Genomic DNA, 19,746 nt, shown 5'->3' with positions numbered 1-19,746 from the left:
AACCAAAACAACATAGGTAAATTATTTAACAAATTAAACATATCAAAATATACTTCAAATTTCAAATTTGATAGTTCAACCAAAATACTATAGTTTAAAAGAATCCTATAAGCAACGAAGTTAATGTTCAAACAAATTAAACATATCAAAATACAATAGCTATTTCAAACTTTCAAGTATCCAACGAAGTTAATGTTCAAACTTTCAAGTATCCAACCGTATGCTGCGACGATGCCAGTACGTTTTGTAAATTGGAATTTGACGATTGTATTGATAAAAGTTAGACATCGTTCTATGTGTTGATAAATAAATATACAAAGTTAATACCATTGAAAAAACTTTTGGTTGATGGGGTAATAGAAAGTTGAGGGGATGAAAATGATATTTTATAAAAGTTCGAAGTTGAGGAGGGTGAAAATATCATTTGATAGAGTTAAGGGTGGTAGTCATAGGAAAATCATATTATATAAACTACGGAGGTTAAACATGAAACTTTAGAAAAAAGAGCTGTGAAATTGACAATTGAAAACGTTTTAAGGTGAGGGACTGAAAGATAATTTACAAAGTAGAGTGTTGGAAAGTGATATTTCACCAAGTGGAATGGTGGTAGGTGTCGTTGCTAATATCCACGGAACGTCGGTACAAGTTACCATTTCTAATTAAAAAAAAAAATATATCATAGGGACTAAACTTGCCAAAGAAAAAGTAAGGAGAAAAAAGAAAAAAGAAATCACAGTGTCTAAACTTGCGAAGGTAAGGTCCAAAAAAGAAAGAAAGAAAAAAAAATGTCACAAAGACTAAACTTGTTAAGCAAACCCACCCACGGATTGAAATTCCAAGGACCAAAAAGGAAAAAAAAATCACAACTCAACTTGCCAACCAAGGATAAAAAATGAAAAAAAAATATTCTTAGGGTGAGGAACTCAAAGTGAAATTTTACAAAGTAGAATGGTAGAAAATATCATTTCACTAAGGTGAAGGCTGACAGGTATCGTTGAAAATATCCGGTTAACGTCGATACTGATTGGTAACTCCAATCTAAAAAAAATTGACAATGCCTAAACTAACCAAAGAAAAAAAATAATAACTTAAAAAAGAAAAAAAATCAATGGGGCAAAACATGTCAAGATAAAACCAAAAAAGCTAAAAAAAATTAACAATGAGTAAACTTCTTAAATAAACCCATGCATATATTGAAATTGGTAAGTAAGGACAAAAAAGAAAAAAAATTATATTCATAGCGACTAAAGTTGCAAAGTAATGTCTTTTATATATATATATATATATATATATATATATATATATATATATATATATATATATATATATATATATATATATATATATATATATATATATATATATAGGTTCAGGTTCATTTGAGACCATTCTAATTTTGTGAGATCGTGAGACTAAATCTAAAAATAATTTTAAAATGCAAAATAAATGGAAAAATTAATAAATTCTTTTTTTAAATATTATTTTCGGAACTTGAATTAATTAAAAAAAATAAAAAAATAAAATAGAAAAAATCCCATTTTTTTTTAAAATACGTGAAATATTCTAAATAGAATATTAACTGACATATTATAAAAAAAATAAATGGAAAAATCTAAAAATTCTTTTTTTAAATATTATTTTCGGAACTTGAATTAACTAAAAAAAAATCCTATTTTTTTTTGAAAAATATGTGAAATATTCTAAATAGAATATTACACTGTACATATTATAAAAATAATTTTAAAATGCAAAATAAATGGAAAAATAAAAAAAAATAAATATTATTTTCGAAACTTGAATTAACTAAAAAAATTAAAAAAATGCGTCTCACGGTCTCACAAAAGTAGACGGTCTCACATGAACCTAACCCTATATATATAGATATATATATATATATATATATATATATATATATATATATATATATATATATATATATATATATATATATATATATATATATGAGACGGTTCATTTGAAACTCAGAAAAAAAAAAAAATCTGGAGATTCAACCTTAGCCACATATTTTTCATTTGTCGCTCTAACCCTCCAACATACCGACAATAGCGAGGTATGTCTAATCATAAATGATTATATTGCAGAGATGTATAATCACATATGATTATATATGTTTCTGCCACCAACCATGCGTGGTGGTAGAGGTGGCGGTGGTATAAGTGACGGATGTGGTAGTGGTGGGGTCAGCTAGTGCCAGAGGTGGAGGTAGTGATGGTGGAGAGTGTGGCAAATGTGAAAGGAACGGACGATACTACATAATTATTTATGATTATATATGTTTATACGTATATGCCTAATCATAAATTATTATTATTATTACTATTATTATTATTATTATTATTATTATATATATATATATATATATATATATATATATATATATATATATATATATATATATATATATATATATATGGAAAAGTTATATGGAAAATGAATGATTAGGACAACACATATTTAAACCAATGAAAACATGACAACACATCACATCCACAATAATTTCCACAATACATTATTTGTGAAGAAAGAAATGAACACGTGTCATTTGATTATTGGTTCCGGTAGATGTTGCCCTAGTTATTTGTTTTTTATAGAACTCTTTCCTATATATATATATATATATATATATATATATATATATATATATATATATATATATATATATATATATATATATATATATATATATTTATATGTTTGTTCACAGATTAAATAATAATATATAATTATAACGGTTAGTGACAAAAAACGCGGTGGTAGTATAAGTGATGGAGGTGATAGTGGTGGGGTCGGCTGGTGGCAAAGGTGGTGGTAGTTGTTGTGGCGGTTTTGGTGGTGGAGAATGTGGCAAATGAAAAAGGAACGGGTCAAGCTATATAATAATTTATGATTATCACTGACCCGCCGCGCCGCTACGCCGGAGGGTTAGAACGGCGGATGTGAAGTATGTGACTGAGATTGAATGTCAAGATTTCTATTTTATTTTGAATCTCAACGAAATCTCTCTCTTTATATATATATATATATATATATATATATATATATATATATATATATATATATATATATATATATATATATATATATATATATATATATATCGGGTAAATTAGATAATATTTTGATATATTCAACTCAATGATAATTGGATATTCAGGTTAGGTCGGTTTAGTTTTTTATTTTATTTGGCTTGTTATCCAACAACAAACCAATCCAATTTGAATATCGAAATTTTGTTACCAATCCAATCCAATCTTAATTGGATATCCATGTATATCAATGAACTAGGTTATAACCTGTGTGTTACACAGTTAATAAAATAAAATAAGATAAGAAAAATGTAATCATTAATCATAAATTTATATAGTTACTTTTATATAACATTTGATACTTGTTTATATGTTCTTTGAAATTTTTAATTGGATTCTTTAATATGTTATGAATCCGATGCTTATTCAACATATTACATTTGAGTTGAATAAATTCATAAAAATATGATACATGATTGCGTAAATATTCATTTATCCTTCTAAGTGTATCAAAAATGAAAATGTAGGTGTAGAAATGTTATTTTTCTATTGATTATTAGACGGAAGGTGTTTACAAAAGTATAACTTGTAATTGTATAACTTGAAACCAATATCATTTTTTAAACACAATTTAAATAATATAATATAAACTAATATCTTTCAATACAAATTCTCAACAATTTTAAACAACTTCCAACATACAATGGTTAAAAAGGAAAAAAAAAAGTTAAAATTATAAAATAAATAAATAAAATCAGAGATTATATATGATTTGGATTTTCTTTTGCGGTTCCAAAATTATTTCTTTTTATGTAAAAAAAGAATTATGGTTGTAATTAGGTATTATAGATATTGCATGTGATCAACTTGGTAGTTCACCTTAAAATTGTAAAATTACTATTTTGAACATCAAATGTCTTTGATCCATTTATCTCAAATTTATTTTGGGGTTTTTATTTTGCAAAATCATATTTCTAGCAAGAAATTTCTCTTAAAGAATATAACCTTGACTCTACAACGAATCAAATTGGGTATTATTTTCATGTTAAACATTTTTCGAGTTCATAAGGGCAAAATAATCATATTATCATCCCCAAATCAAAGAGAAGTTAAGAGTTGTGGAACTTAGGACCGAAGTTAATTTATTGTTAGATTCATGTCTTTTATACATAATTCATTTTATCATCGGGTCATTGGACAAGATTACCAGAACGTCTGGTGTCATGGACTTTTGAACAATATCCTTTAATCTTTTGTTGTTTGATAATATACTCACTTCACCCCATTCCACACGCCTTCAAAATCTTCTACCAATACAATGGAAGATAAAATTAGAAATAATATACTGTAAAATATGATAAGAGAGAAAATATATATTACATATAACACAGAAGATTTCCATTCCATCTTCAAGCCATTTATGATTAAAGATGATTATAGTAAATCAAAAACTTCATCAGGCACCTTCAAACTTGATTCTAATCATTATAGAAAGGAAAACAAATAATGTTTATCATCAACCATGCTTGCTTGATGGATTGTCGTCCTAAAATCTTAAAAACCATATAAAGACAAAAAGTATTTTTTAAATTTGGATCCATGAGATGAATAATTAATTAATTTTCATAAAAGGTTGAATGGAATGTACAATTGTTCAGCTCTTGCAATAAAATTTCACTATGGCATTCCATCAAACACCTTGTATGCACTCTAACGAATATTAACTCTCATCTCCTTATTATCGGTTACCTATTACCATTTATAAACCATTCAAGCTAATAGTTATATTAAAGTACTGTGAATCAACTTTATTTATTGAAATGTGATTCAAATTAAACTTAACAAATAAATAATAAATAATTTTTTCTAGATTAAGGAAGCAATAAGGATGAAATTTAGGAATAAGCACTTAGTAACATCGATGATATTCAACTAAAGAGGACCTGCAAACTCATCGTATGATTTCTTTTAGAGATTTAGAAAAAAGGTAGCATCTTCCAATGGGGTAAGGCATCCACATTTAAAGTACAACACACACACACAATACAACAACACAAAAAAAATTACCTGACGGTATGAATCTTCAAATCTCATAGAATGATGAATATTAAAATCGATGCAAAAATTAAAAGCATGTAGGCTGCTAGAAACCGAGTGCAGATGAATGTTCAAATCACAAAATTACCGAAGCATATAAGAAGGGGAGTAATTGGATCACCAGTTTAAATCTTTTGGAAAGATTACGTTTGCTGATATATTGCCTAGATTATTGCTAATTTATTGAAATCAGAATAGTTTCCGATTTAAAAATTGATTTTCAGCAACGTTTTTGGATGAATAAAAAAGCGGGAAATAGAGTCAAGGGCTTAGGAGAATATGACACGTGGCATGAGATTGTGTTTAAAAGAAGACATGTGGCTGGTTTAAGAGTCTTTTATTAGAGATAAAGAAGAGATTTAAATTGGACCGGTCGTTTTGAATTGCATCAGGTTATTTTCCTATACATCTATATTTCAAACAAAATCTCCAATCATGGACCTTTTGTATAACTAGACACATCATATTTCTAACAAATTTATCAAATAGAAAAAAAAAACTTTATAAAATTAAGTAGATTGATCTTATCTTTGTGAAATATTTAATAAACTCCCATCATCCAATTGTTATTTTTAAGTATATATAATATTTATATAATTAAAATGTATTTGATAATTATATCAAATAAAAACAAGATATTAAAATACATAAAATAAAAATAAAAATTATTAAACCCTTTATATTTCACTTTCATCTTATCACACAACATTTGATTTTCTTCAAAGACTTAACTAAGGTGTTGTTTGTTTTAAGATGTTATTTGTTTTTTCGAAGCGAAAACTGTTGAAGTTTACGGATCACATTTGCAACGCTCTGCAGCAGAAGAGTTGGTCAAACGGTTGTAGCCTATAATAAGAAGTTTGTTTTTGATGCTCGCTCTTTTTCTTCCTTTGCGCGAACGTGATCTCCTCCAAACCGATCCCACCTTTTGTATCCCCAAAAAATCTTTACCTCCTCCTCATTTCATAATAGAAAATATGGGCTAAATCTTTGGGGTTTTGGGCCGTTTATAATTGAACTATGGGCTGCCGAGCAGATTAGAAAAGAATCCAACATTTTGACTTTTAAAATCAGCTTTTTGGGCTCACTTTGGGCTGCCATATTAATGTTTATTGGACAGATTTTCTGCTGCTGTTCATGAGGCCGCCTAACACTGATTAAGCTCCATCATATCCTATCTTCACCGTTCAGAATAAAAATTAGTGAGTTAGGTAGACCGTAGACATTTGTAAAAATTCAGCTCGATCGGATTATGTTTACCCTTCGACCGCTTGATGAAGACCATGCAGTGTAGTGTGGTAAAAAATTTAAAATTCCAAAACATCATCAATATCGCTTTATTTTTCTTCTTTATCACCAACATGATGGCAAATATTTTCATGTGATTTCATTAATACTAAAAAATATTGTCATCCGTTTGTGTAATTCTGCATAAACAGAGGTTAAACGAGCAAAATTGTTTTAGCTATGTAATAACTAAAATAAAAAATACATAAATTATGCAAAATCTAATATAATATGCATGCTAAAATTAAATAAATAATTAATTAATATAAATCTAAAATATAAAAAAAGTAACATACTAAATATATAAGATGTCATGAAAACAAATTTAAGAAAATATATAAAAATGAACTTATCACTTAACATCAACTTTATTTTTATGGTTTTTCTTAAAACATCGTTATATATTTTTTATTTTTTATTTTTAATTTGGCACTTTTAGCAAATTAACAACAATCTTCGGATTTTACAAAATTTATTTATGAAAAAACCCTCACCATCTTTTTTCGAAAGTATCACAACTTTTTTTTTTCAAATAAACCCTCAAATTTGACAAACATTTTTGTTTGGACCAACTATTTTGACAATCATTTTTGTTTGGACCAACTTTTTTGTTCTGATTCATAGTTATCGGTTTTCCATGTTATTGTTGTTTATGGTGTTGTTAACAATTTTCAACATTAAAATCTAAAGGAGACATTTAACTTTTATTTTGAAACAAAAAGAAAGAATGTCGTGTGCAATTCTTGCTTTTAAAATACATATCAAAACTTATTTACATGATGCTCAGAGAGATTGTAACAAGTGAAAAGTAGTTGTCTACACTAACTTGTATCATAGATTATATTTTATAAAAACCTTCAAATAGATAAACATAAATGTTTAATTATTAAAAAAAATCTTTCAAAGTAATATCCATTGTAAAAAGTATGGTACATTTTACCATTTTTTACATTATAAAAGGTTTTTAAGATAGATGATATAATAAATAAGCTTCTTAATACTTAACCATTGTTGATGCTATAAGATCTACATAATAAACAAATTCATTAATAATGTTTTTCGAACATGTAACAAACAAATTTTATTTAATTGCAATAAGTGATTTATTGATATCAATTTTTGATCTTTTAAATATTAATATTCGATTAATTTCATTGTTATATTTTGCACATATTTAGGGTTTTCTATTGCATTACATTATATTACATTACCATTTGAGATATGATATGATTGCATCGTGATGCTTAAAAACACGATCTAATAGATCGTTGGATCAAGATCTCTTACCATAAAAATGGTTGCATGGACAACAACACCAACTATATATAAATCCACCTATCAAGTATGAAAATTGACAATTGTGTGCTATATAGTCAGTAGTAGCTACATGTCGAAAAGGGGGAACGACATACATATTATGTGCTGCAACAATTATTTAAGAGCCTAACATAGCTAGGTTAAAAGATAATTGAGCATGTCTTGATGTTGTTAGGATCTCATATAAATTTGTCAATCAAAATAGTTTTATTTAAAACGAAAAAATAATTATAATCATTTATTCTTTTATCACACAAAAAATTCAAATTTTGACCTATAGTTAAATATATAAATATCAAATGAATAACTATATGTTCAAAGTATAACAGTCTAAATACAAGAAATAGTAATGTATTTTATATTTCCTTAGAAGTTGTTTAATAACTTATAAATGAAACCATTTAAATCACATCTTAATCGGTCAACATTCACAAAGAAGTCCAAGTGTTGATCTTTCTTCCAATGGGCTAGTCAGAAAGTTCACATGTGCCTTTTTCTTAGCAGAAACCCCAACGTGCCTAAATAAAGATCTATATGCTCTTTACAATGAATTGTATGCTCCCCAAAGGAGTCCAAGCATGCCTTGCGACAAACAGGGCAAGTCTCGTCGGTCGAAAATAAAGTGATCATAAGGCGATGTTAAAAGAACATAAAACCGAGTTTTGGACATGTGGTGATTTTTTGCAAACTATAGGGACCAAATTTAGACTTTAAACTCAATTTTAGGACAGATTTTGCAAAAAAAATAAATAAATAAGAGTATTAGCCATAAAACTCATTAAATGGGCTAGAATAATAACTCTGCGTAAAAGTTGTGACCAGAATCAACCAAAAAAATAAATAACAGGGTTTCTCCCAATTACACATGAAAAACTTGGGACTTTTAAAATATTTGCCCTTTTATAAAACAACTCTTTATAGTTTCATTTACTTTTAGTATAATACTAAGTTTATATTTATTCATATTACATAATTGCTCTGGTATTAATCATTTATTCATATTTATTCTTTTATTATATCGTATTGTGAAAAACTTATCCACTACAACAATATGTTAATTAGTTTAGCTGGTACTCAGAGTATGCAATTTGATAGAAGTAGGTTGCTATTTGTTGCTCTGGTATTAATCATTTATTCATATTTATTCTTTTATTATATCGTATTGTGAAAAACTTATCCACTACAGCAATATGTTAATTAGTTTAGCTGGTACTCAGAGTATGCAATTTGATAGATTTTTTTAAAGGACAACATGTTAATTAAAAAGGGAGTTGAGATTTTAAAGCAATCTATCTATCCTTGGTGATGAAAAAGGGAGTTGAGATTTTAAAGCAAAAGCCTTACATAAGTGCTATTTTCTCGACTTAACTCCTTCAGACAGTTTGGATTACAGCTTAAGAACAAGGCCAATTGGACAGTGATCACTGCCTGTAACATCTGGAAGAATGAAAGAGTCATGGACTTTATCTGCAATCGACTCTGATACAAGGAAGTAGTCCAGCCTCCATCCTGTTTCACAATTCACATTTAGGTTTACCATAACTCTTTACATTTGAATGCAACAAATAGCAACCTACTTCTATTAATTTGTTTATAATAGCAACCATTTCACTCTTTCTCCATGATTCCATCATAACAAACACTACCTAAAAGGCTAAAACATTTTTAAAATAAAATCTTATATATTTATTAATATTATATACAAATAAAGACAAAAGTACCTCTGTTATTTTTTCGCCCACCATGCCTGAAACCCCAGTAAGTATAGCCAACAACATTAGGATGCTGTTTCCGGAAGGTATCAACAAAACCTTTTTTTAGGAAATTTTCCTCAAATGACATTCTTTCCTCAATTGTAAAACCAGCACTGCGTTTGTTTCCCTACAGACAATAACAAACAATAAACAAAAGATGAATCTTAACCTAACTTCTTATATACACAACTTACTGCAGGATTGTAGATGTCTATTTCTTGATGAGCACAATTCAGATCACCAGTTAAGATGACAGGTTTTGACTTTTCCAGCTCCTATATGTATAATCAATAATGTATTGTATACAAAGATTATCATAATAGACAAAATCAAAACAAAAGTTAACAACAATATGTAATTAATTACCTTCACATAATTGCTAAGACTAGGATCCCACTCTGTTGTCCTGTATGACTATAGATATAAATGCATCCACACAAATTATTACTAAAAGATAACACATAATAAAATAAAATAAAATAAAATGCTAAAAAGACGAGTAGCTGTTTTACCAGCCTTTTCAGACCATCACCAGAATTAGGAACATATCCACTTATTAGATAAAACGAATCAAACTCTGTTGTCACAAGCCTTCCTTCACTATCATGATCTGATATCCCAACTCCATATCTAACAGAAACTGGTGGTATCTGTCAGGAAAGCCATTATTTATGTCATATAAAACACATACAGAACCAAATATATTTCTCTTTTAAAAAGAAAAAGTGTTGTAAAGAGATAAATGAGCATACCCTAGAGATAATTGCAGTCCCAGAGTATCCAAGTTTTGAGACACTACAAGTCCAAAAGCTATTCTCATATCCTTCCAAAAGACGTTGTTTGATTGCTTCTACATCTTTCTCCTGTTTTCACAAAAAGAAATGCAATAAGCAACCAACATATTATACACAAACAAACTGTCTCTTGTATTGATAATATTAATGAAGGGAGGAAACAGAAACTTACCTGCAATTTTGTTTCCTGTAAGCAAAGTACATCAAAATCTTCTCTTTGTGCAAGTTCTAAAGCAGAAAAGCTCTCCAGTTTTAGCAAAGCCCTCAAACCATTGACATTCCAAGACATCAGCTTCACATGTTTCACATCATCAGCAAGAGGAGGAGGTCTCATAGTCCTAGGGTTGTAAGGTATCCAATCTTTTTGTGGCTTCTTGTGAGCAAGAACAGTCCATGGTTCAACTGGAAGTTCAGAAATATCCATCTTATTACATGTTTCAATACCTTCAGAAACAACTTCTGATGTTAAGCCGATTGCTTTTTTACCTGAAAACATACACATACCCCATGTAAAATCAATTTGGGTTAAGATAAATTGCAGAAAATAGCAACATACTTCACTCTTTTTAGAGATATAGGCAATTTACTTTATCTTTTACCCATAATTGCAACATGTAAAATGAAACTTGTAACTGTTATAAATTGTATTATATGAGCAGATGGAAGAAGGTAGGTGCAGGTTAATTAAAGTAGTTAAAGAAGCACCTGACACCTTATTGGTGTTCAGAGGAAGCTCTTTCTTGGTATTACTTTTAGCTTTAGATTTTGTCTTTGCAACTTTTGACTGCATATGTCCACAAGTCTCAACAGTGATGTTTGGATCTGTATGGGTTTGTTTTGCACGTCTCGTGCTCCTTTTATCTACAGAATTAACAGTGCTCATAACCTCAGCATGCTCTTCAACAGACAAACTTTTTGCCTTCCTTTTGGAAACCTTTTCACCATGAACATCATTCACTCTGGTGGATTTTTCATCTTCAACAACCTCTTGAAACTCTTCATACAAAAAAAAAAATACATAAAGATTCTTAATGAGCCAGATGAAACACTTCAAAACTACATTTGTAGCTCCAAATTGTTGAGTGTGTTCAATAGATTCATGACTAGTAGACAACATTACCATCAACTTCTTCAGAAAAGAATTTGTTCCACGTGCATACAAGATTGTCTTTAGAACCTTCTGTTGGAACCCCCACGCTCCTACAATTCAAAAACCTCAATAAGGAGATTTGATCTCATAAACCATAATGCTGTAGTGTAGTTCTCCACAATGATCGATAATATGTTGAAGTTTCTTTTCTTTCAACTCAATCATGACATGCTAAAAGGGAAAAAGTTTCTTCCCTTACAAGGAAAATGAACTGATAAAAGGGTAATAACAGTATAAGCATTAATCAGAATGGTTTGATCTCATTTCCAGCAGCAATGAATCATGAGTGTTTAATGGAAATAAGACTAGGCATAGCATAGATGTAGCTACCTCAGTTTAGTTTTAAGCTCTTGAACTGTCATTCCAGCAGAGGTTTCCCCATTGTTGTTGGCACCTTCAGCTGTAGTTTCCTGCAAAACATTAAAAACTAAACAAAGATGATGAAACTAATAATGACAAGAGTGATATGTTCAATTAAAGAAAAACGTGGAAAGAGTAAAAGGGATGTGAAGAGAAAATTGTATAATAACATGACGAGTACACACAGAAGATGACGGTATAAAGGAATTCACAAGTCATTATGGTACCATTTATGGTCGATTATACTTTTCATGTAGTTGAACTCTTCTACATTTTGAAAAAAAATCAACTTTTTTCAATTTGCAGTGCTTCGATATTCAATGAAATTGCAAATTTCCCTTTTGGATATTTCATGAACGCAACAAGGAAAACGCACATTCAATGGAAAGTGGAAGTTCATAAATCCGTCTAAGTTAGATGAATGAATAACCTCTGGCTGGCTGCTTAAGGAACTTTTCGACTTTGAACTTGAAGAGAGTTCTTGACACCCCATTCGTCTAGATATCCCAAAATTCAGAGCTCCAATTTTCAAGTTCTTCGGAATTACTCCGATCCTATTACCAAAAAAGCTGGTAAGCCTTGAGAAAGTGACAAAACCTGCTACTATTTCAAGCAAATGAAAAAGGGGGGAAATAACTGGACCATTCGAAAGATGTATAAGCTATTTTGTCCAGAACAAAAAGAAAAGCATTGTTCTTTGGTCAAAAAAAAAAACCCAGTAAAGGAAAACAAATAACAAACGATGTAGGCACATAAAAGATAAAAGTTTGGTTACAAAGGGAAAACGGTTTTAGGAAATGCTAAATAAGACTTGTGATACCTTTGAGGAATAAGGAAATTGCGAAACCCTAAATTCAACGTATAATTCATTAGATTTAAAGAAATGCGTACATAAGAGGAAGGCGGGGAATTGTGTTGGAGTTAATAATGGTGATTCCCGCTCATGACGACGGTATAGGAAGCACAGAAAGTCGGGGTTAGAGGCCACGTATGGATTCAAACTCGTTCAGTAAAACAAACAAACACTTGATGATTGACTTCTTGCTGGTGGCTATATACTTCCATGACTAGGGCAATCTACTTAGAAACAAAAAACTAGGGCTATCAAACATGTGCCAAAGAAAACCAACCAATATGCTACCAATCGAACCAATTAAGTTGGTTACCGATATGTTTGGTAGTCAATATATTTGGTTGGTAATACCATACAAATTGAGTAATCTTGCTACGGTAATGGTATAGAATTTCGAATACCACGGTAATACCGTACCAACCAATTATATATATATATATATATATATATATATATATATATATATATATATATATATATATATATATATATATATATATATATATATATATATATATATCATTTTAAAAATGAATGCTGGTTATAATTTAAGGCTCGGATGATTACTCGATGTTCAAAAATAGGAACTTAGTAAAAGACAAATTAATTTATGCACGTTCGGAAAACTTTTGAACCACGAGGTGATAATATATATATATATATATATATATATATATATATATATATATATATATATATATATATATATATATATATATATATATATATCATAAATTAATTTGCTTATTTTGTTTTCAAGTTTGGAAAACTTCCGAACCACGGGTGATTGATTATAATTTAAAGACTTATATAGATTATCAACGATTAAAATCTTCAAATTCATAATAGTTTGAGTTTTTGGTATATACCAATACCAATATATACCAACCAAAATTGTTGGTAACCAACAAGTTGGTACCAATTATATTTGGTACGGTAATGGTAGCTAAATTTCACTACCAACTATAGTTGGTACGGCATACGGTTTCAAGAAAATATCTGGTACCGTACCATGTTCAGCCCTACAAAAAACTTTTTTTTTGTTTAAAACCGTTAATGTTTATGCTAGAGAATCACAAAAAGGTCCAGTTCATTCTTTAGTTTGATGCTTGGGTCTTGGTTTTGGTTTTCTGAATCTGGTATCGATTTTCTTTATTCGGTCTTCTTTTGGAATGACCTTTTCAAAATGCTCATGTTCTATATTCATTTTCTTCTCTGTTTGGAATCTGGCTTTTCAGTTTGATTTTGGGATTTTTATTTTGTTTTTTTCATTTTTTTTTATGTTAATTGAACTTCATTGTATTGTGCAAAGGCTTTTGACCTTAACTCGAATTTTTGTGGGTAGATACATGTTGCAATGTGGCTTTTCAGTTACTGGAAGTGAGAGGGTGGAAGGTGGGGGATAAATAGTTTGCCGGAAGTAGGAGGTGGGGAGACCGATTATTGGAGATGAGGAATAGGTAGATCATGGCTCCTATAATTGTAAAGTGTGGGTTGAAACCACAAATGAAAGTTTTAGTAACTACAAATATTGAAAAGTGGAATGACTGTTTTGGTTTGTTTAATTCTTGTTAAGAGGCAGCATACTTCCATAAACTTGTACCTATAAACCAATATATGAGCTGAGCCAACAGGGTTTCCAAAAGAGCAAGAAATAAAGAAAGGCATATAAAAAAAACATCAAAGGTTTCAAAAAGCCGAATCACAACGGAGATCTTACTTTGTATACATGAGAAATCAATTGACAAATAGGCCAAGTGCATGAATAAGGCTGTAAATACTGCTACTACCTCTGTGAATCTAACCTCCTATCTAATCTAATCTAAAATGTACATCACGCTTGGTTAAAGATCGGGAACATTCACACTAAACAATCATCACTTCATATATCATCATCATCATCATCATCCATGGTTGGAGGAGGAAGTGGTGGAACCGCCAATAAAACCACCTCAGATGCTTCTAGAACTTTCCTACCAGTCATTTCAGTCTTCTTTGAAAGGGTATCTGATCCTTCAAAGGCTTTAGAGGAAATATTACCATCATTAATGGATGCCAAAACCTTAGGTTCTGGTAGACTACTTGTTTGTGCAGAGGCAATTAAAGAAGTGAAGGTGCCAGATTCTCTTAATCCTTGCATGATCACCTATTCAAGTAGGAGGAGATATGAACAACATAATAAATAAACTTGAGGCAGTGTTTGGTACATGCATCAAAACTATCAAAAGCGGAATGGAATCGAATAAAGGATTCCATTTATTTGTGATTCCATTCCATCATACCAAACAAGTCACAAAAGGGAGGGTATCCAAGGGAGAAATAAAAATAAAAACTACTGACCATAGGAGCATAAATGCGAGTCAAAATTCCCTTCCTCATCAGTTTCATATTTAAAGCTTTATCAGTCCATACAACATGTTCACGATACCTGTAGAATTTAAGTGTCAAGAAGTAGTAAAGGCCCTATTCACATTTTTTGCAACATATATATATGGTATTACTTCATCAAATCTATAGCTGAAATCTAAATACAAACTATATAAAAAAAGCACAGAAATTCTTACCAGCTTAGCATTTCCTCCTCTGTTGCAGTTGATGCAATTATAAAAGCCTGCAGCCAGCACAATTAGTGAGATCATATGACAAATTATCCCAACTAAAAACTTATTAGGATGTTCTAATGAAGTTGCAACATCTACATTCTTGCAAAGTTTTCAAGTTAAAGTTGGTTATTTGCTCATTATCGTCATGATATTCTGATATTTACAAGTTAGATTTTCTCACTATCTTTCAAAATCAATACTCACAGATCTGTCAAATTCCAACATGAAGCATCTTTTAACATCTTCTTTTGTAGGCTTACAGCCACATCGGTCACGCCTTGATGTCAGATCTGAAAACTTGGTGTATGTATAATGCAGCACAGCAGCCTCATCCAGTTTGATCTCACTACATCCAGTCCACACATACATAAAACTTATTAAAGATTCAGTTGCTAAGCTGCTGTTTCTATTCTACTTAATGGGGACAAATACAATACTTGATCCAGTAGGCTATATATGTGTGTGTGTTTCTTTATGACTTAATGCAGAAAGAACGACTCAATAGACAACAAGTAGTAGTAGCTGATTTGATGTAATATGACTATAATATGAGTAAGGGAAATGGTAAGTATTACTTTGGAGTCTTCATGTAGTTGTGCCATCTATGTGCACCATTAGGACGCAAATGATGTTGGATACGTGCAGCAGACTTCCCATTTCCATATGTCAAAAAGTAGTTAGGATTATTACGAGTTGATTCCTTATAATTACCAAAGTATGTATCCTTTGGTAGGTGATCATAATTCTTCTTGAACATTGACACCTGCAGAAATAAGGAATTAGAATGGAATTGAATTCCAGTTCCCATGGAATCCAGCAAAACAAAACGAGTTTTATACCTCACTGAAAGGATCCTTTATATCATCTCGTTCTACACTGCTCTCCTACAAAATGTGACACAAAATATCACTGAATCAAAGTGTCTGCTTAAAGTTAAAATAAAAAAGAAAGTATCAATCAATAGAAAGAAATAATGAACATAACTTACATAATTTGGAAACACAACCATATCAACATTTTGAGGGACATCTGACAAAAGCTTTCTAAGAGAGTATTCACGAGTGCCAGCTGGATGTATCAATTCATCAGTGTCCAGATGAAGGATCCAATCCAGGTTAGCTTCCTACAAGTGAACAGAAAAGACCATGTTATTAAATGCACATAAAGATTAATCACAACAAAAGAAAATATGAGTTTTTCTTTTTTTAAAAGATAAGTAATGATTTGATACCCTTGCCATGACAATAGCCATTTCCATATTGAGGGACTGCTTGACAAACAACTCATAGTTGCATGGTTTGTAGAAGAAGCTTGAAAGCCATGTCTCATTCCATATCCGGCTGAAGATCAAAATATGGTTTTCATAGGAATTTATAAATACAAACTGAAAAAAAAAAAAAAAAAAAGGTAAATGTAACTAACCTCTTGGCTTGTTTTTCTTCAAGTTCTCTTGTCCTGTATATCACCTTGACCTCCTGTGAATAAATTATGGTGAGTATGTTTATTGGAAAACAAACAAACACATATCACATATGTTATGAAAGATCAAAACTTTGTAGGAGATGTAAACTCACAGGGATAGACTCCAAGACTTTAGATACACCTGGGGATGCGGCTTTTCCTTCCACAAACAAGAAGAAGGTTGAAACACCAATGATTTTATGATAGAAGATCCATGGTAATATTTGATCTAAGCCAGCAGAAGTACTTGTAGTAATGCATATCTGTAATAAAAAGATTTTTCAGTATAATGAGTGTTTGTGGGTCTTAGGAGTTTTTAGTTAGTGGTCTAACATGTTACAGTTATTAAGTTAGTGATCAGGTCAGGTAGTTATATAAATATGGCGCATCTTTTAGTTTTTTTTTTAGTTATCACAAGCTCTACCTAGTTGCTGTTTCTTTTTGACTTAATGGATTTAAGCACCTAATCTGGACAACTATTTATGGCTGTTTCTTTTTGACTTAATCAAGACAGAATGGCATCCTAGCCCATCCTACTAGAGTTAACCGATTCATTTATTAAATGAATTGGCAATAGTTTATTTTATTTGCAAGGTTATGGTTTTTACTTTATTGATTATGAAAATTTGTGTTGAATTTAAGGTACTAATGATGTTGTAATTAAATATAATTACATTTGTATCATTATTTATATAAAATAAAAATTTCAGTCTATACCAATTTCTATATAGACAGATTTTTTCATCATTGTCATTTCTAAATAGAAAGGTAAAGGTAAATATAATTACATTTGTATCATTATTTATATAAAATAAAATTTTCAGTCTATACCAACTTCTATATAGACAGATTTTTTCATCATGGTTCTTTACTATATTCAGACAGTTCATTCAGGTTTAAAAAGAAACAGCCCATAACTTGATCCAGTTAGACATCATTTACCAATTCAGCCACTTTATTTACATAGGATTTAATGAGAAATGAAAGAAACAACCCTTAATCCAGTATGTTATATATGGGTGCTTCTTCTTGACTTAGTACAAAAAAATGACTTAATAAAGAAAATCAGGGAAATGTGACTTAATAATGGAAGTCTGGGAAATGTGGCAGCATAACCCAATTAAGTGCTAGCTTTTTATAAATTAGTCATTTATTTTTTTCCATCCACTTCCCAAGTGGGAAATGTGACACCCTTTTCCTTTGGCCTATACACTTATTTATTGCGTTTGCTATGGAAAAATAGCAAAGGGTTTTGTAGATTCTTAGGTTACTATATCATCGGTTCATAATTTGATCCCACTTTTATCCTACTAGCTACAGGAAGAAACATTGTAAATGCCGCTGAATTATGATATATCAGATACGATATTGAGCCCTAACTCATTGAGACAAGCATACACCCTTTTTTTTTCAAAATTTGAATCGCAGTTATCTTCAGAAAACCTAAAGATTCCACGACAAATATATCCATGAAGATTAACATACAATTATTTGAAATTCATATAGTAATAGACTATGACTTTTTCGGTTCAAACGGGAAATTGAAGACAAGCACATGATCAATAAAAAACAATCTCGTTTTCCCAAATCAACCAAAGAATTCATCGAAGAGAAAAAATAAAATTTGTGGATGTCTGGATGATACCTTAGGTTTTAGATCGGATTTGTAGTTGAATTTCCAATCCCTATAATAAGGGAAGGAAATGGAGCGGCTTTGACCCAATAGATCCGCACAATTCGAGGAAGAAGCTCGCGTAAGCTGTTCGGTGGAGGTAGAAGCATCCATACCCGGGAACTCAAGACGATCTTTGGGGCCCCACCGGGTTGTTGGATCATCGATTTCGCCACGCCATTGGAGAAGGAAGGCGAAGGCTGCTAGAGAGAGCGGAAGAACTGTGAGTAAGAGCAAGATTTTTGAATTGAAAAACTGAGAAGATTGTGCTGAGGATGACGACGAGGAACCGGGTCTGAGAGAAGAATATAGACCCGCCATTGATGATCGATGATGATACAAGAATCAAGAATGCAAGGAGATAGACAGCGTTTGTTGTGGGCTTTGGGGGTGTGAAATACTGAAAGGAGAGCCGTTTTGTTGTTGCCTGTTGGTGTCTTGGTGTTGCCGTCTTATATTTAAAGTTTTAAACTTAAATATTAAAGTTTGATGCATCCTACAACTTCTATATATTTTAGGGGTTTTTAGATTCTATGTTTTGTAAATTCGACCCCCAAAATCCAAAGTTTCCATATCCCTATGTATGACTTTAAAGCTTCCTTGTGAACTACCTTGGATCCAATATCATCGTTGTGACTTAACCTATGAAAGCTTTGTAAACGTACCAATAATTAATAGTCATGTGTAAAGTCATGTCGAATGTACAAAGCATGTACATTCACATCAGACGTGGTTTTACCAAAAACTCAACTCCATAATCCACTGATTCGACTCTAGGATCAATAAAGATGAAACATGACGTCTAAGATTCATTCAAGGCATTGGAATGAAATACAATGAATGCAACACATGGCAAATAAACTCACGCATATTTGGAAATAACCATCATGTTTATCCACTGATTTGGGATGAAACAACGCACATTGATGATCACCAAGTTCCCAACAATCCCTAATCATGAGTGTCTTCAAGGTGTGTGAGGTGGGTGGCTGCACAAGTCCATGTCGTGGAAAGGGCCAATATTATATATTTATATATGATTCAGTTTATTGTCTAACAATCAGCAATCTAGTAATCAAAAAGACAAAAGCTCATGTTTTTCCTAATTCTAATAGTTCATGCTATAATTAAAAATTGCAACAACTCACGTTTTGGAAAATTGGGCTTAACATTAAAAATTGCATTTGGGCTAATGTAAATTTACTGCAACAAGAGCTCAAACAACGATTATGTTTCTTGGTTTTCTGACTAGACTCTATCTTTTGTTTTTTATTGCACTCCGGCTCCGATTTTTATTGTCAATTGCAATTAAACAAGTAAGTTCTCACTATTTATAATTTCTAAATTTGGC

General features: G+C 30.7%; 2 protein-coding genes across 5 annotated transcripts; both read right to left on the bottom strand.

The window, feature by feature from the left end:
• Positions 1 to 8,910: 8,910 nt before the first annotated feature.
• ARP (apurinic endonuclease-redox protein) lies at positions 8,911 to 12,846 on the bottom strand. Of its 4 annotated transcripts, none has more exons than XM_078975835.1 (12): positions 12,627 to 12,846; positions 12,237 to 12,360; positions 11,777 to 11,856; positions 11,417 to 11,496; positions 11,002 to 11,292; positions 10,469 to 10,698; positions 10,255 to 10,365; positions 10,015 to 10,152; positions 9,869 to 9,916; positions 9,697 to 9,777; positions 9,470 to 9,629; positions 8,911 to 9,257 (listed from the first exon to the last, which is right to left on the bottom strand). In XM_078975835.1, exons 1-12 carry the CDS (start codon positions 12,674 to 12,676, stop codon positions 9,136 to 9,138), a joined length of 1,515 nt encoding a protein of 504 aa, XP_078831961.1. In that variant the 5' UTR covers positions 12,677 to 12,846; the 3' UTR covers positions 8,911 to 9,135. The 4 variants fall into 4 exon arrangements, with proteins under 4 accessions (XP_078831961.1, XP_078831959.1, XP_078831960.1 ...); XM_078975833.1 differs by having other exon boundaries at positions 10,469 to 10,782; positions 12,627 to 12,845; XM_078975834.1 differs by having other exon boundaries at positions 10,469 to 10,782; positions 12,698 to 12,844.
• Positions 12,847 to 14,328: 1,482 nt separating this feature from the next.
• On the bottom strand, positions 14,329 to 18,856 carry LOC145017658 (glycosyltransferase-like At2g41451). The gene is made up of 11 exons (XM_078975651.1): positions 18,369 to 18,856; positions 16,837 to 16,986; positions 16,685 to 16,737; positions 16,494 to 16,602; positions 16,251 to 16,385; positions 16,102 to 16,146; positions 15,838 to 16,025; positions 15,467 to 15,608; positions 15,224 to 15,270; positions 15,000 to 15,087; positions 14,329 to 14,805 (listed from the first exon to the last, which is right to left on the bottom strand). Exons 1-11 carry the CDS (start codon positions 18,714 to 18,716, stop codon positions 14,542 to 14,544), a joined length of 1,569 nt encoding a protein of 522 aa, XP_078831777.1. The 5' UTR covers positions 18,717 to 18,856; the 3' UTR covers positions 14,329 to 14,541.
• Between the last annotated feature and the right edge of the window lie 890 nt (positions 18,857 to 19,746).

Source organism: Lactuca saligna, chromosome 9 (assembly GCF_052625555.1).
Source record: "Lactuca saligna cultivar CGN05327 chromosome 9, ASM5262555v1, whole genome shotgun sequence".
Lineage (NCBI taxonomy): Eukaryota > Viridiplantae > Streptophyta > Magnoliopsida > Asterales > Asteraceae > Lactuca > Lactuca saligna.
The sequence above is the reverse complement of the archived record's forward strand: the minus strand, read 5'-3'. Positions and strand labels throughout refer to the sequence as shown.

Excerpts from the sequence above, each read along its gene's own strand:
- LOC145017658 (XM_078975651.1), bottom strand. The coding sequence starts at position 18,716 with ATGGCGGGTCTATATTCTTCTCTCAGACCCGGTTCCTCGTCGTCATCC. Across the intron at positions 16,987-18,368 it reads AATCCGATCTAAAACCTAAG|ATATGCATTACTACAAGTAC; the intron begins GTATCATCCAGA and ends TTTTTATTACAG. Across the intron at positions 15,088-15,223 it reads GAGGAGGAAATGCTAAGCTG|GTATCGTGAACATGTTGTAT; the intron begins GTAAGAATTTCT and ends TAAATTCTACAG.
- ARP (XM_078975833.1), bottom strand. The coding sequence starts at position 12,676 with ATGAATTATACGTTGAATTTAGGGTTTCGCAATTTCCTTATTCCTCAA. Across the intron at positions 12,361-12,626 it reads AATTTCCTTATTCCTCAAAG|GATCGGAGTAATTCCGAAGA; the intron begins GTATCACAAGTC and ends TTTTGGTAATAG. Across the intron at positions 9,630-9,696 it reads TAGACATCTACAATCCTGCA|GGAAACAAACGCAGTGCTGG; the intron begins GTAAGTTGTGTA and ends TATTGTCTGTAG.